Source organism: Budorcas taxicolor, chromosome 5 (assembly GCF_023091745.1).
Source record: "Budorcas taxicolor isolate Tak-1 chromosome 5, Takin1.1, whole genome shotgun sequence".
NCBI classification, from domain to species: Eukaryota; Metazoa; Chordata; class Mammalia; order Artiodactyla; family Bovidae; genus Budorcas; species Budorcas taxicolor.
In genome coordinates this window covers 36,023,632-36,039,396 of record NC_068914.1, presented here as the reverse complement: position 1 = coordinate 36,039,396, position 15,765 = coordinate 36,023,632, and the positions used below count along the sequence as shown (strand labels likewise).

General features: G+C 45.8%; 1 protein-coding gene across 1 annotated transcript in view; it reads left to right on the top strand.

Annotated features, from left to right (window-relative positions):
* ACTN2 (actinin alpha 2) overlaps nucleotides 1–15,765 on the top strand; it is a 75,735-nt gene that overhangs the window by 40,248 nt on the left and 19,722 nt on the right. Inside the window, exons 6-11 of the mRNA XM_052639348.1 lie at nucleotides 603–681; nucleotides 4,064–4,145; nucleotides 8,201–8,286; nucleotides 9,898–9,990; nucleotides 11,837–12,067; nucleotides 14,408–14,555. Of these exons, the coding sequence (XP_052495308.1) occupies nucleotides 603–681; nucleotides 4,064–4,145; nucleotides 8,201–8,286; nucleotides 9,898–9,990; nucleotides 11,837–12,067; nucleotides 14,408–14,555 (719 nt within the window). The remainder of the gene's footprint in view (nucleotides 1–602; nucleotides 682–4,063; nucleotides 4,146–8,200; nucleotides 8,287–9,897; nucleotides 9,991–11,836; nucleotides 12,068–14,407; nucleotides 14,556–15,765) is intronic.

Sequence of the window (15,765 nt, the reverse complement as noted above, 5' to 3'; positions counted from 1 at the left end):
AGTCCTTCAAGTGCTTACACGTCATTGCCTGAAAACAAACAAAGCAATAATAGAAAAGAACCCTATGAAGAAGGATAGGGGAGAGTGGAGGATTTCGGAGTGTACTAAGGAGCGTGCTCTTGGAGGAAAGTGTGTCCTGGGCGTTTCAGGGTGGACTGTCCTGGTGTCTGTCTGTTGGGATGACTCCAGGGACTTGGAGGAGAGAGAGAGGAGGAAGCCAGACCTGCCAGGCCCTGAGTGGGGAGAGGGGCACTGGTTGGGGGAGCATCTTCCCTCCGTCCCTGCTGGTTCTCCCAGCACAGAACTGACCAGCACAGGAGAAGCGTGGCAGGGAGGGAGTCCCAGGCAAGGCTGAGCCTGAAGCCGTAGATGGAATCGAGACTAGTAAGGGGGTGGCAGTCCTCGGCAGACCCCAGGAGAGAAATGAGTATTCCCTGGGAAGGGGCCACGGCGTCACTGGGTGGGGGAGCGAGGGAGGTACCTGGGGCTCCGGGTCCCAAATTCCAGGCCAACATATGACCAAGGGCAGACCCTTGCCGCTGCTGTCGCCGCCTCTCCATTAACCCGAGTTCCTGTTCCTCCCGACTGTGACTGTCGTGCAGCTGGAAAGACGGCCTTGGACTCTGTGCGCTCATCCACAGACACCGGCCCGACCTCATTGACTACTCAAAGCTGAACAAGGTCATTTGGGGAGCCTGGCATGCTGTGTCCACCCTGCCCCCAGCATGTCGTCTGAGACTGAGCCCGGCGGCCCTGAACTCACACCAGCACCCAGGCTGCTGCCAGTATGCCCTCCCAGCTGGCCCTGCGAGGGGTGAGGACAGGAAGGGTGGCCGGGAGCGTGCTCACCCGTCATTTTAGGGCAGGACAAGACCCAGAGCCAGGTTACCATTGTGGCCCACATTACGATGTTTGTTGTACTGGCTTGGCTTTCTATGAAAGCTTTATATATGTTTCTTAGAGATTTTACTTTCCCAGATTGAAAATATGGGAAGTGAAGTATCTATTTGGGGAAGGAGATGCAGATACCCCAAACCTTGTATTTAAATTCCTTTTATCTTTTTCTGAAGGATTTAGTTGCTGACCTATTTACTCAGAGTTGATTAACTTGTTTCTCACACAAGAGATGCTTCATAATTACCTTGCTATTGATGTAAGGTGTCAGTTGCACCCTTAGAAAATAGGTTTGGGGGATTTTTGTTCTTCTCTTTTCAAAAAATTCAGCTTACGAAAGTTTTTATTTTTTTCAGGTTAGGAAAGTTTCATTCTCCTTTTAAGCTTAAGCTTTTATTGCGCTTGTATTTCAAATAGTCTGAATTCTTTCTTTAAAGTAGTTTGCATGTATGATCTGTGATGGAAAAAAGAAATCCTGCCCCCTTCTAAATCTTGCAGTGGACAGTCTATCCGCCCAGTAATAAGGCCATGTAAAGACTTAAGACACCCCATGACCATTCCTGCCAGGGCGTCAGGCACATTTCCCCCCGCTGCTGGTGTGCTTGGCTGGCCGTGCACCTCGAGTTGCTGTGTCTGGTGTGGAATCTGGTCTTTGCTGCATGCTTCTCTCACGGTGTGGCCCGTGGAGGGTGGGGTGGAAGAGTGTGCTGGCTTTGGCCCCCTTGCAGTTGTCACATGCTCACCACCCTCCCCCCGGACCTGTCTTCACTGACCATGGGCTAGCGTATGAAAAATGCACTTGTGTCCTGAAGGTGAGAACTGTGGTCCTCAAATGGAAGATTGCCGAAGGCAATGGGCAGCCAGAGTTTTTCAACTTCCCCAAGTGTATACTCTCATCCCAGAGTTATTCTGAAACGTAGAGACAGTGTATATTTTTTTCAGTTGCTGTTTAGCTTATTTGCAAAATGAGGGGATTATACTAGAGAGACCTAACTTCATTAGCCGTTTATAAGGGTCAGTTTTTAGTGTTCATTCGCTCAGTCGTGTCCGACTCTTTGCAGCCCCATAGACTGTAGCCTGCCAGCCTCCTCTGCCTACCAGGCTCCTCTGTCCATGGAATTTTGCAAGCAAGAATACTAGAGTAGGTTGCCATTTCCATTACTCCAGAAGGTCTTCCCAACCATGGGCTTGAACCTGAGTCTCTTGTGTCTCCTGCCTTGGCCGGCGGATTCTTTACCACTAACGCCACCTGGGAAGTTTTTATTACGAAAGGTCAATAGACATGTGGTAATTGGCCACCTATGATCAGTAAAAAAAAATGATGATAATTAACAATACCAGTTAACACTTTGATAAGCTCTAGATTAGGCTCTTAATAAGTATATATGTTCATTATGTCTGTATTAGTATGTGTCATGCATCTGGGTATTACTTTTAATATTAATACATATATTTTATGTATATTATACGTATACAGGGGCTTCCCTGGTGGCTCAGCAATAAAGAATCTGCCTCCAGTGCAGGAGACAGGGGTTCAGTGCCTGGGTTGGGAAGATCCCCTCGAGGAGGGCATGGCAACCCACTCCAGTATTCTTGCCAGGAGAATCCTGTGGACAGAGGATCCTGGCGGGCTATGGTCCATGGAGTCGCAAAGTCAGATACAGCTGAAGCCACTGAGCATACACGCACGTACACGCACAAACAGTCTTTCAGTCTTCGTAACGCACAGTAAACTATGTAATGTCATGTGCCTATAAAGTTGCCTATAATAAAATCTTCTTATCCCAGATTTACAGATGAAGAAGAGGAGAATTTTGTAATTTGCCCAGGGTCACATACCAGTAGCTGAGCCAAGGAAACACTTAATTGCCGTGTTTTATGTCAAGTCACATTCTCAGTGAGATACCATTCACAAAGTCTCTGAATTATTGCTTTTTTTTTAATGCTGAAATTTTTCTTCTGTGTTAAGAACAAAAAGAAACTTTTACTCACATATTTGGCTTTATAAAATTTGCATAAAATGTGCAGCTAAGACTCCCCTTATTATATGGCTGCTTTTAATAAAAGGATTATATGCTTTGTGAAGACAACATGGAATTGAAGAAACGTTTTGCCTAAGATGATAGTAAACTCTGAGAGGCCAGGAGGCTTGCTTTGGTTTCTTCCTTGAGCACTGAACATCTTTGAAGCCTGCATGTTTTAAATGTTTCACTATATCAAAGTGATCGTTCTCATTGCAAAACATTGCAGCTTCTGAAATGTTTAAATGGTCTTGATGGTAAAGTTCATTATAGTCATCTCTGGACTAACATCACTTCTCATTTTGATTTTTCTGTATTATATACTCCCCCATCCCATTTCAGATTCATGATACTTAGTCTCTTTAGAAGATAAAAAGAAGAAACATTAAATACATCTTTTAATTTTTCAATATTTCAGTTAAAAACTTCTGGTTAAATATACTTTGTTATGTTACATATATATTTAACCAGTTTTACTGTGGATGACAAACACAGTCATAAGAATAAAAATTTCTTCATAGTTTTCATTTATAATATTGTTTCTATGGTTTCTTTAATAATTTGATTTTTAAAATTTAATATTCTCCAAACCAACCTTTAGCTCTTCGTAGCCATGTTGTAGCAATATTTAGTGATCTAAAAGTTTCATCTAAACAGGCTAAAAGCAGAATTTTCTTGTGTTTAAAACATAAATAAATGTAAAGTTAGTGTTGTACTAATAAATATTCTCCATGACCACCTTCCAGATCTGGAAAAAATGTATGTTTCATGCTTCCTTTCAGAATCATCTAAATTTTTGTTATCAAGAGTTGGAAATAAATGCTAAGATATCCAGGGTGGTTTCTTTTTTCCCCCATTCATGAGAAGATAGCTCATAACTTTCCTCCCAGCCACACAGTATCTGTTCTCTCAGACTTTTTGCTCACATTTTATAAAGTGTGCATGGATTAAGTAATTTTTATGTTATTTTTGATGTTTCTCTAAATGTTTGAAGTGTTTGGGAAAAGATAAGAAAGAAAATCTTATACTATTGTAGTTATGTATGGATGGGAAAGTTTCATCCCTAAAATCAGGCATATAAAAAAAATTCATTAAGTGCTGTTCAAAAAAAACATGTTAAAAAGCTGGTTATATTCTTTTCCATGCAGGATGACCCAATAGGAAATATCAACCTGGCCATGGAAATAGCAGAGAAGCACCTGGATATTCCCAAAATGTTGGATGCAGAAGGTGAGATGAAAATTGTGTTTACTGACTTACAGAAAATCTGTGGGCTCCCTATGTTACAGCCACACATGGGGACTTGTAAATTGTATAGCTAGGTTACATCTGAAGCACTGGGGTCCCTTAGAAGTTTCTGTCATTGGCCTCATAATTATTAGAATATTTCATGTGTAGGTAGTTCAAAATTATTTTTTAGAATCCTACTCAAAACCAAGCCGGCAAGACTATAGTGAAAGGACTTGGTAAAAGGTTCAACTTTGGCAAAGAAATGGAATGCTTTGGTTTGTGATTTTCAATGGAAAGCTTCCTATCTTAATTTAATTTTTTAAACAACATAAAGTTACTTCTTTTTTTAACTACATAGGCAAAAATTTAACAAATAAATCTCCTTAAGCTTTAAGACTCCACAAGGGAAAAAAATCCTTCCCACTAGAAGTTATGGAATCACAATGTAGGCTATAGAACAGTTAACCACCGTGCGCCTCTCAGACTTTCACGTTTCATCTTTAATTTGTTCGAGTTAAATTTAGTTTCGTTAGAGCTGGAACCTCTCAGTATGTTGCAGCTTAGCAGCCCTCATGCTGGGGACTGGTTTCAGTACTTTTCCTGCCCTTTTTGTGAGATGAGTTTGTGTGTTTTGCCCTGGCACAGCATTGAAAGTGCACATACACGGACATCATTCACTTATTTCATTTCACTTATGCGTGAATCACTTCTCACTCAGCAGATACTTAATGAGCACCCACCATATACAAGACCCTGGAGATGCTGCAGGGGATGATGAGATGTGTAAGGCAGGGCCCAGCCCTCAAGGAATTTATATTACTGTGCTTATGGTTAATCTTATTATTCTCTGTTGCGTTGCTTCTGCTAATTAGCATTGTTGGGGGAAAACGAAGAGCTTAGTTCTAGTCAGTTGTCAATCTTCTGTTCTTCCTTATTTTTGGTGACTGTATCACGGCTGCCCTAACAAAATACCACTAAGTAGGTGACCTGAAACAACAGAAATTTTTTCTCTCTTAGTTCTGTAAACTGTAGCTCTGAAATCACGGTGTCGGCAGGGCCGTTCTCCCTCCAGAGTCTGTGGGGGAGGACCTCTTCTGGTTCTTCCAGCTTCTAGAAGCCCCAGGTGTTCTTTGGCTCCTTTTAGCATTGCCCCAGTTTCTTGACTGTCTTTACATGGCCATCTTCCCTCTGCGTCTGTTTCTGTGTCTCTTCCCTCTTCCTAAAGGATACCAGTCACCGTGGATTAAGGGTGCGTCTTTCTCCAGCATGACCTCATCTTAACTTGATCACATCTGCAAAGATCTACTTCTAATAAGGTCACATTCACAGGTACCAGGAAGCAGGACTCCACCTGTCATTTGGAGGGCCACAGTGTAACCCATTCAGTGATCTGTCCGTGAGTAGTCTAATTTTGCCTGTTTGTTAATGGCCATTTTACCAAACACCTGTGATACTGGGTGTTGAACACACTTGAATACAATCTTCAGAATCTACTTAACGGTTTTTCACAAACTCATTAGAGGGAGAAAGGCAATGAAACAATGAAGTCTCAGCGTAGAAAAAGTACCTTTTTCTTCTTGTCCATCCATCTTCTGACCTGCGTTTACATTTGGGTGCTCTGTCCTTTAAACTTTCCATACAGTAAATACCTGTGCAGAGTTTGCCACTTGAATGAACCACTAGGATACTGAAGAGAGGAAAAAACAAGTGGCAGTAAATCCATCTGTTCCGTCACTAATGCCTCCCTGACTTCTGACAGTGGAGGGTGAGCTTGGAATTGCCCCGTTACTCTGGCAGGCTGATCATCCTCTTGCTCCTGGCTCTCCTTGAGTCTGAGTCCTGGTCTGGGCATATCTTCTGCTTATCCTGAGTACATGGGATATATATGTTGGCACTCTGTTCATTTCCTGCTCCTTTGTGACATCATTGCCTCTTATTATTTTTCCTTTTTTGTTTTGTTTTTAATGGTTCAGAAAAATGCTTATGTATGATATTATTTTCTTTGCAGAGTAGTTTCTGTAAGAGTCTTCTGGCGAAAGAGTTATGAACTTGAGTGACTTGGGTGTGGGGCGTGCGGTGGTGTAACCAGCTCCCCAGCAGATCTTCCCCCACCGTTAATTATCCTCTGTGTGTTTGCCACCTGCATCCGGACTCACCGTCCCCACAGCTTCGTAGCAACATGTTCCTCCCTGTGTCGCTCTTTCATTGTAATGTCTTAAATACCAGTTTCCTCCCCTCAGATCATTAATCGCTTCGGCAAATCCTTGCCTCCCTCCCAGCAACCCCTAGCCCCCTCCCCCTACTCTTGACCTTTCTTCCTGTCATTTGTGATGGTCTCTGAACTCTGAATGGAGTAGCTAATTGGGCTACCCACCCATGAACCTATAATAAAAACTGGTGAGATTCTTTCCCATCTTAAGTACCTTCCACACTTTTTAAAAAGCTGTGAGAGTTGTTTCTCTATGTTCCTCCCTCCAGTGAGCACCAAATGCAGATTTGCCGGTGCTCATGGTCTGTGTGGACCTACCGGAGGCCCCCTGGTGACCCCGGGACGCCCCCTCTGTCCAGAGGGAGAGAGCACAGTTATGTGTACTCAGTGGAATTCTGGAGTTCCCATTCCAGGCATGGGTGCCACTTACTTGCTTGTTTAAGGCTTTTCGGAGCTGGCCGTGCCCTTCTCTCTGGCGGTTCTTAAGACGTGCACACAGAGTAAGGAATTTGCAAATGTGACTTCTTTGATTTGAGCCAAAGTTTGAACATCAGAAGTGTGTGGGCAAGGGGGAAGATTCAAGACTTTGGCCTCTCTGAGAGGCCTGCTGCTGTTGGAACATCCAAGCAGTTAACCTTCTTTTTTCCACACGGATTTAGTATACGCTGCCAGACCTGATGAGAGAGCCGTAATGACTTATGTCTCCTGTTACTATCATGCTTTTGCTGGTGTGCAGAAGGTGAGGATGTGCAGCATAAGTCGCCACTCACCTCTCGCCTTCTGTGTCTTGATTTTTTTCTTCAGTTGTTTTTCTCTCCCCCATCTCCCAACTCCTCGGAGTAAGGAGATGCATCTGGTTCCAAGGGAGTAGTCGTTTGTTTTTTTTCAGTCAGTTTTTCTTTGAAACGTACTGTCTATGCAGTAAGTAGTATGCCATTCGTGTTCGTTTTCTAGAAGGTTCCATGCTGTTCCACAAGCCCACATCCTATTGATATCCTCTGGAAATCTGATGACGAGCTTTCACCTTGGGGAATTACAGGCACCTTTTTCAACTGCATTCTGTCAGTGAACTGAGTCTCAAGTTAGAAAGCTTAATAATTCAGCCACAAATGGGGTGGCCAAGGTGAGAAAGGAAGAGCGTATGTTCCTGTGGTTCTGTTTTCTCTCTTCCTGGTGGTTGTCTTGGCAGCTGCTATGCATGGTGGCAAGAGTCATAGTAAGAAGTTCAAGTCATGTAGACCCTTCTTTTTAGAAGTTCTGTTACTCGGGGTGGTTTCTATCAATGGTATGGTAAGTATGTATAGAAGGATTGAAAATGTGCTGTCTTCAGTGAACTTCATCCCTGTTTAAGTGAGGACGGCGCACAGAGCAGAAAGCCAAGGCTTACGAGGGAGGGGAGGGGAAGTGGTGGCCACAGTGGGGCCAGAGAGGTCTACATGTCCTCTTGCATCTTGCAAAGGGACACACCTTGCTCACAGCCAAAGTGGCAGATGACGTGATCCACTTAAAAGGCAGGATCCCACAGGTCCTTAGGCAGTGGGAGCCAGCTCTAATAGGCAGCACCCGGGTTCCCATAGGAATACCTTGCCTGCACTTAAAAAAAAAAAATACCCACCCACGGTGGGAGAGAAACCCTCATTTTGACGACGTAAAAAGAAATGTGCTGGTTGAAAGCACTGTGTTCACGAGCGTTCCGTTCTGTACAGCCTTCCTAAAGGTCAGGATGGTGGGCCCAAGAAACACAGAAAGTCAAGTGTAAACAGTTTGTTCTTCCCTTTGTTCACCCTGGTTTCTGCTCTTCATCTGTGTGTATGTCTGTTCTCTGTGTTATTTTTCCCTCCCTCAGACATTGTGAACACTCCCAAGCCCGATGAAAGAGCTATCATGACATACGTTTCCTGCTTCTACCATGCTTTCGCGGGCGCGGAGCAGGTATTTAACCCTCGTCTATCCGGTTGCCGTGCTGCCCTCGTGTGTTGGTTTCAGTTATGTGTTTACATGTGTGCGCGAGCACATGCGTGCATACCTGGGTGTGTGTCCATGCACTTACGCCTTACCTGGGACTCTTTCTGAGTCTTTTGTAATGACCTAACTTGGCAAGTTCCAAACTGTGAATGCTTTTTTACTTAACAGCGTTACCTTTCAAGTTTTTGAAGTGTTCTTAGCTCTCTGTCCTTCTAAGATATTGCTCATATTTCACTAGTCAATTGTGGGAAATACTCATGCTTTAGGAAAAGCAAGAGCCATGAAAATTGGGCTGCATTGATTGAGTGGTGCAGAGGGATTTGACCAGGAGGAGTGGACACCTTTTCAGGGCCCATTTTTATTAATAGTTCTCTTCTACCTGGATGCCCTTCACTGTTCAGTGACCTGTTCAAACATCTTGCAAGACGAATATTAATGTAACTGAAATAGTGAAAAGATAACATTGTTAAAACCTCAAAAAAATGCATACTCCTTAACCAACAGCCTGAGGGACATCACAGGTAGGTGTCCCTCTGTTTTCTCCCTGGTCCCCTGTTTTTGCCTCCTGCCTCTTCCCATATCTCTACTTGCAGTGTTCTTATAGATGGGGGTGGACAAGGGATGTATTATTTCTGTGATCTCTGTAACTCTATAAGACCGTCTCCAGCAAATGGTAGTAATTAAAAATTGGCCCCTGTGAGGGTTTCAGAAGCAAGGCTTGGGACGAGGCAGGAGGGCTGGAAGCCAGATGGGCCTCATGGTCATGGTTTAAGGTGGCCACTCCTAGCTCAGGCTCCCCACAGAAGGACAATAGAAAATTATTGATACCACAACAGCTACTCAGGTGGATTAAACAAAGCCTTAAAGCAGGTTCTGTTCCGAGAAAGGATCCCAGCTAACACATTCTATGCGTTCATCTTGGGAGAAGAGGGCTTCTGTGAGCTCAGGGCAGTGACAGGTGTATTCAGAACTCAGTCCTCTCTGCTTTGATATCTAATGTGATTGGAGAGTTCCTGCCCTGTAGTTTTGAGGTTGGTTAGAGCAGCAGTCGCCAACCTTTCTGGCACCAGGGACCGATTTCAGGGAAGACAGTTTTTCCATGGACCAGGGTGGGGGGTGGTTTCGGGATGATTCAAGTGCATTACATCTACTGTGCACTTTATTTCTATTTTTATTACATCAGCTCCACCTCAGATCATCAGGCATTAGATCCCAGAAGTTGGGGACCCCTGGGAGGGCTCAGGTGGACGCCCAGGGACCAGAGATTTTTGTTTCTGCGACCCATCGATTTCTGTTACTAACTTGTTCGATGTTCCACAAAGCTCATGTTTTCAACTAACGCTAATCTTCCTGTTATTCCCTACAGTATATTCACCTTGCTGTGTACGTCTGTATGAAACTGTCCCAAAGGAGTGCAATGACCCATAGTGTGAAAGAGCCATATCTTCAGGCTTACCCCACCAGAACCTAGAACCTGCACCATTTACAGCACGTGCCACCTCCGCCCTGCCGCCTTCCGCCTTGTGTATGCACGTCCCTGTCGACAGAGCCGTCCTGTTTACCTATTGTGTTTTACAGGCTGAGACAGCGGCTAACAGGATATGTAAGGTTCTTGCTGTGAATCAAGAGAATGAGAGGCTGATGGAAGAATATGAGAGGCTAGCGAGTGAGGTAAAGGAAACGGGTCCCCACGGTCTTGTCCATTCCCTCCCTGAGGGTGAGAAACAGAGGGCGAACACGGATTGTCAAGTGTTTTGTTTTGTTTTTTTTCTTTGCATTTTTCATCTTGGGTAGAATAAAGTAGGAAACTCCACTAGCTCTCAGGAATTGTTCATTTTGTAGCAGCTTAATTATTGGCACAAAGATCATGCTGCAGGTTGTTCTAAGCACTGCAGGGCATGGAGGTAGCTTGCATGTTACAAGGTGTAGTAAGAAGCTCTGCACCTCCGGGGTTGGACTCCCCTAGATGACATTGCGTTCCTTGTTTTTTTCCTGCCTCATTGGCTTCTGACATCACGTTGGATGTGCTCCGAATTCAGAATCCCGGCTCTAAGCAGTGACTTAGGAGCTAAGGAACATGTACAGTCCATAGTGAGAGGACAGAGGCTCAGCCCTGTTTATGTATTTAAATATCAAGTATCTAGAGGGAACCTGGTGAGGGCAGAGCTGGTAGAGCCCTCCGTCCAAGACATTTGAGCACGAGTTTCCAGGATGCCTTTTTACAGCTCTTCAGTCAGGTTCTTGGTTAGAGTAGCACTTGCCACGCTGCTCTTCTTTTTGTTCTTATTAGAGTATAAATATTAACTAAGCAGGACCAGAGAAGCCAGGCGGCTTAGTGGTAAAGAATCCACGCGCCAGTGCAGGAGATGCAGGAGACTCAAGGTCGATGCCTGGGTCGGGAAGATCCCCTGCAGGAGGACATGGCAACCTACTCTAGTATTCTTGCCTGGAGAATCCCATGGACAGAGGAGCCTAGCAGGCTATAGTCCATGGGGTTGCAAAGAGTTGGCCACAACTGAGCATGTGTGCAACAAAAACAAAGTGGACCAGGGTGAGGTCCACAGCCACCTCCTCTCTGGATTGAACTCAGCCACAGTGACAGTAGCGGAGAACAAGTAATGTTTGCTGTGAGCTACTCGGGCTCATACTTGGCCTGTCCTGGGTAAAGCATCGGAACACTTGGAATCAATTTTCCCAAGTGGTTGTATGTATTAGTCCAAGCTGATGATGCTGTTTTTACTTTGTCCTGTTGTGGGAAAATTCCATTTGCAGCATCATTTAATGCCAATGATCCAGCTTCAGGGTTGAAGTATGACCAGGACCGAAGGACAGATGCTCCTCGGTGATGATAACCTTCATTTTCTTTCCTGGTCCTTTATTCATCCTCTTCAGATAGACCATGCAGGGCATTTGTAAGGCCTTGGTGGTAATTCAAGAGAAAGACGCATCCTTCATTCTTGGGATTCATTGCCATTTTCACCTTCATCCTGTGGATTTCCTTGCAAGTTAGCTATTAAAATACACTTTGGCATTGAGTCAGTTCCAGATTTACAGTGCTTTTGCCTAGTAAATAGACCCATTAGATTTGAGCTGATTGAAACTAGAAATACATTTTAAGTTAAACCCAGTCCTTTCCTGATTTTATTCCACCACGTGAAGTTTTTGTTTTTGTTTTTGTTTTTTTTCATTTGAAAGCTCCATCCAGCATTTGTCTGCTCATGTCTGGTCCCCAAGTTTCTTGTAAATGTCTCATTTTTGTAAAGCATGCCTTGTGCTGACTCTAAGTTTTCAACCTGTGCACTTGGGCAAGGGTGAGTGGCCCTGGGTGGGGACTGAAGTCTCCATTTGTGCCCTCCTTACACATGGGGCTGTTACAGACTTCTAAAATTTCAGGAGCTTTTGGTTAACCCATTCCGGATTGTTAGATGCCTCTGTTTTATAACTGGGGGTCAGTTTGCTGGTGTTTTTAGCAGTTTTTTTTTTTTTTTTTTTTGGTGTGTGTGTGTTTCGGGAGCAGCTTTTGGAATGGATTCGGCGCACGATTCCCTGGCTCGAGAACCGGACTCCCGAGAAGACCATGCAGGCCATGCAGAAGAAGCTGGAGGACTTCCGGGATTATCGCCGGAAGCACAAGCCTCCCAAGGTGCAGGAGAAGTGCCAGCTGGAGATCAACTTCAACACTCTGCAGACCAAGCTGAGGATCAGCAACCGGCCGGCCTTCATGCCCTCCGAGGGCAAGATGGTGTCGGTGAGTAGCCGCTTGGCCCCGGGGGCACCGCGCTCCTTTTTTTCATAAAGTCCCTCCTCTGATTTGCCGCTGAGAGGAGGCACTGACTGTCATTTTGACCCTGTGGCCGCTTCCTTCTGGATCTTTTCTCTCTGCCATCATGCGGTTCTCGCCTCTCCCTGCTGTTGGCGCCTCACGCAGAGCAGGCCTCTCACAGACACCTGGTGGTGACGGTCCCTCCCTCTCCTCCCCGCCTCTGGGTGGACCGGCATCTCCATCACATACCTCTGTTCCCTCCTGTTACCACCTCCATGTTTCACCTTCTCCAGGGCTCAGTCCTACGTTTATTTCCCTCTCTGCATATCAGTTTCCCCCACTCTTCCGAATCTTTCCCATCCTCATTAGGAAGCAGTCTAGACTCTGCCAGCAAAAATGAAAACCTCCTGTGACTCCCCATCTCCCCACAGCAGCTGTCCTATTTCTCAGCTCCCTTTGCATCAGGACATCCAGAGAGAATTCTTTATGGTCCTTGTTTTTGGTTCCTTCCTGTTCCTTTACTTCTTTTACTCTTCAACGTGCAGTAAGGAATCTGGCTTCCGTCCCCACCTGCATGGAGACTGTTCTGTTCAAAGTCAGCAGGATCCATGTTGACTACCCAGTGGTCCCTTCTGCTTTCCTGTTCTCTGTTGCTGTGACCGTAGCTTCCTTGAAACTCCTTCCACTCTTGAACTTAGCTGAGTTCCTCCTCCCTGACCACCGAGTCCTTCCAGTCACTGCTCACAGCTTTGCTTCCTCCCCTGAGGCTACAGGTGGATGGTTTCTGGGTCAAGGGCTCCTGACTTTCTCCTCTGTCTTGACACCTGCAAGTGAACTCATCCAGGCTTGTGGCTTTAATTACCAGCTATAGTGGCAACGTCTCCCAAATTTGACATCTCCAGCTCTGATTTCTGCCCCAGTTCCAGAGTCATATGTCCACTTGGATGTCTCAAAACCTAACATCCAGGAGTCCTTCTGCAGCGAGCTCTGTCTGAGTAAACGGCATCACTGACCCCTAAGTTACTGAAGCCCCAAACCCAGGGTCATCTCAGATCCTCCCATTCTGTCACTTTCTTGCATCTGGTTCCTCAGCAAGTTCCACTGGCTCGGGATCATACCTTGAATCTGAGCCCTTCTCTCTGCCTCTGCTGGTGTTGCCTGTGCTAAGCCACCAGTGCTTCTCTTTGGACCCTGCAGTAACTTTCTCGCTTGCTTTTCTTGTTCTTTTCCCCCTAAAATGCATTCTCTACATAGCAGCTAACATCATCTTAAAAATTTTTTTTTCTTGTGGCATGCCAGCTCAGGTGCCCTGTGGCATGTGGGATCGTGTAGTTCCCCAAACAGGAATCAAACCCACATCCCCTGCATTGAGTCTTAACCCCTGGACTACCAGGGAAGTCCCCATCTTTTAAAAACATAAGTCAGAGTATGTCTCCTTTCTTCTCAAAACCCTCCAGTGACTTTCTAAAATATCTGGAGTAAGATCCAGATCCCTTTTCTGGGGTCTGACGTGGTCTGACCCCCACGCCACCCTGCTGACCTCATCTCTGGCTGCTCTGCCCCTCACCCATCTATGGACATACCACCTGGTCCTTCCCAAGCCCAGAGTGCACCGCTTCTGCAGGCCTTTAGCTCATCCCTCCCTTCATCATGAACTTGGCTTTTCCATCCCTGAGGTCTCGACTCAAAGGGCAGCTCCTCAGAGGGGTCTCTGCTCAGTAACCTGCCTAAAGGAGCCGCTCTCAAATGCCCTCATCAGTGCCACTTGACTGTGAGTTGTTTTCCTTAGCAGCACATCACTGTCAGAAATAGTTCTGCTTGTTTAATTCTTTATTTGTTGTCTTTCTCTCCACCCCCCACCACAATTATGAAAACTACACCAGGGCCCTGGGAACTTTAGAGGTGCCGTCCACTCTTATATCAAAGGTTCCCACAGTGACTGGCGCATGTGTGATGCCCGGGAACCAGTTGACGGCTAGTAGAGCCCAGTCTCTGAGTCATTTTGGGGCTGAGTCATTCTGCGGCTTCAGCTTCTAGGAGCCAGAAAATTAAAGTGTGTAAGCCTTTGTCCATATCTGGAGAGGCATTTAATATCTGTTCACTGATGAGAAGGGCCATCTTAGTCCAAAAAGGCCTGGAGATAATGAAGATATTTAGAAGCCAAAACATGGGGATGGTTATTTGGGGTGGGTGGGGAGTACAGAGGGTGAAAGAAGGACAAGAAGACACCAAGGAAAATACCGCTGACATCACAGAGGGGATCGTAGGGGAGCCCAGGGGGCCAAAACACGACGGATGTGCCGTGCTTGTCCCCAACCATCCCAGGACATTGCGGGCGCCTGGCAGCGGCTGGAGCAGGCGGAGAAGGGCTACGAGGAGTGGCTGCTGAACGAGATCCGGAGGCTGGAGCGCGTGGAGCACCTGGCTGAGAAGTTCCGGCAGAAGGCATCCACGCATGAAACCTGGGCGTACGGTGAGTCCTTGGGGCATGGTGAGGCTCCTGGAAAATCAGGGCTGGGTTTCGGACAGAGCCATGCGTGTGTGCATTGACCTCTGTCCCCGGTGCCTGTGACCCTGTAGGCAGCTGTCCTCACCCCTTCCTGGTTTGCTGTCCCAGGTCCTAGGGTACTTCAGGAGATGGGTATGGGCAATTTCCTGGCAGTCTAGCAGATAGGACTCGGTGCTTTCATCGCTGTGGCCCAGGTTCAATCCCAGGTCAGGGAACTGAGATCCAGCAAGCTGTACTGTGCAGCCAAAAAAAAAAAAAAAAACCCAAAACAGTAAATATGAAGATGGATGTTTTTACCAAACAGGACTCATACTACATTCTTCCCACACTTAACTACACAGCTAGGCCTCCTCCTCCTTAAGGCCCAGCCTCCTCCTAACTCATCCCACTTTCTTCTGTCTGATTCCACAAGCATCTGTTTATTCCCTAACTGTGGGTCAGACAGCCCTGGCCCAGAAACTAGCTTCTGCAGATAGAAGTTTTATTAAATGCTACAAAAGCAACAAAATTTCCCACTTCGAAAATCTTCTTGCAAGGAAAGAACACAAGGTATGGTTTTCTGTCTTCCTAATGCTCTTGTTTCACTTAGATCCATCGGCTCCTTTCAGGCCTCCCAGGTATACCTGTTTGCATGGCTTTGATGCTGTGGTTGTGGTATCGTTTCGACTCTCCGCTCTTTGCTGAGGTAGAAGAACAGAACATCCCCTCATGACATGATCATCTATTTTGAGAAAGGACAGGGAGGTTTCCCTCATCCTTTGGGTTCCTTTTGCTGTCGTACTGCTTGACTGTCCATGTTGCGCAGCAAGACGGTCACACAGACGTGCAGCCAGGCAGGTTGGCATCCTAGCACTGACACTTCCCAACTGTGCACCCTGCATGCTTCTTAGCTCTCAGGGCCTCAGTGTCCTCTGCCAAGTGGGGTGACAGTCGTCCCTGCTTCACAGGGTTTTTGTGAAGATTTAATGAGTTCATATTTATAAGGTATTTCAGTTGGTATTTGGCACATAGTCAGTGCTGTGTTGTCATCGTTCAATATGTGAACATTTGCTTTTCATGTCTAGCTTTGTGGAATTACATTCTTAAAGGTCATCAACCAGGGAGTAAAAGTGGGTCCAGTTATAACCACAGAAGTTGCCTGACTTAAGAAATATTTGTGGGGAAACAGTTTCAG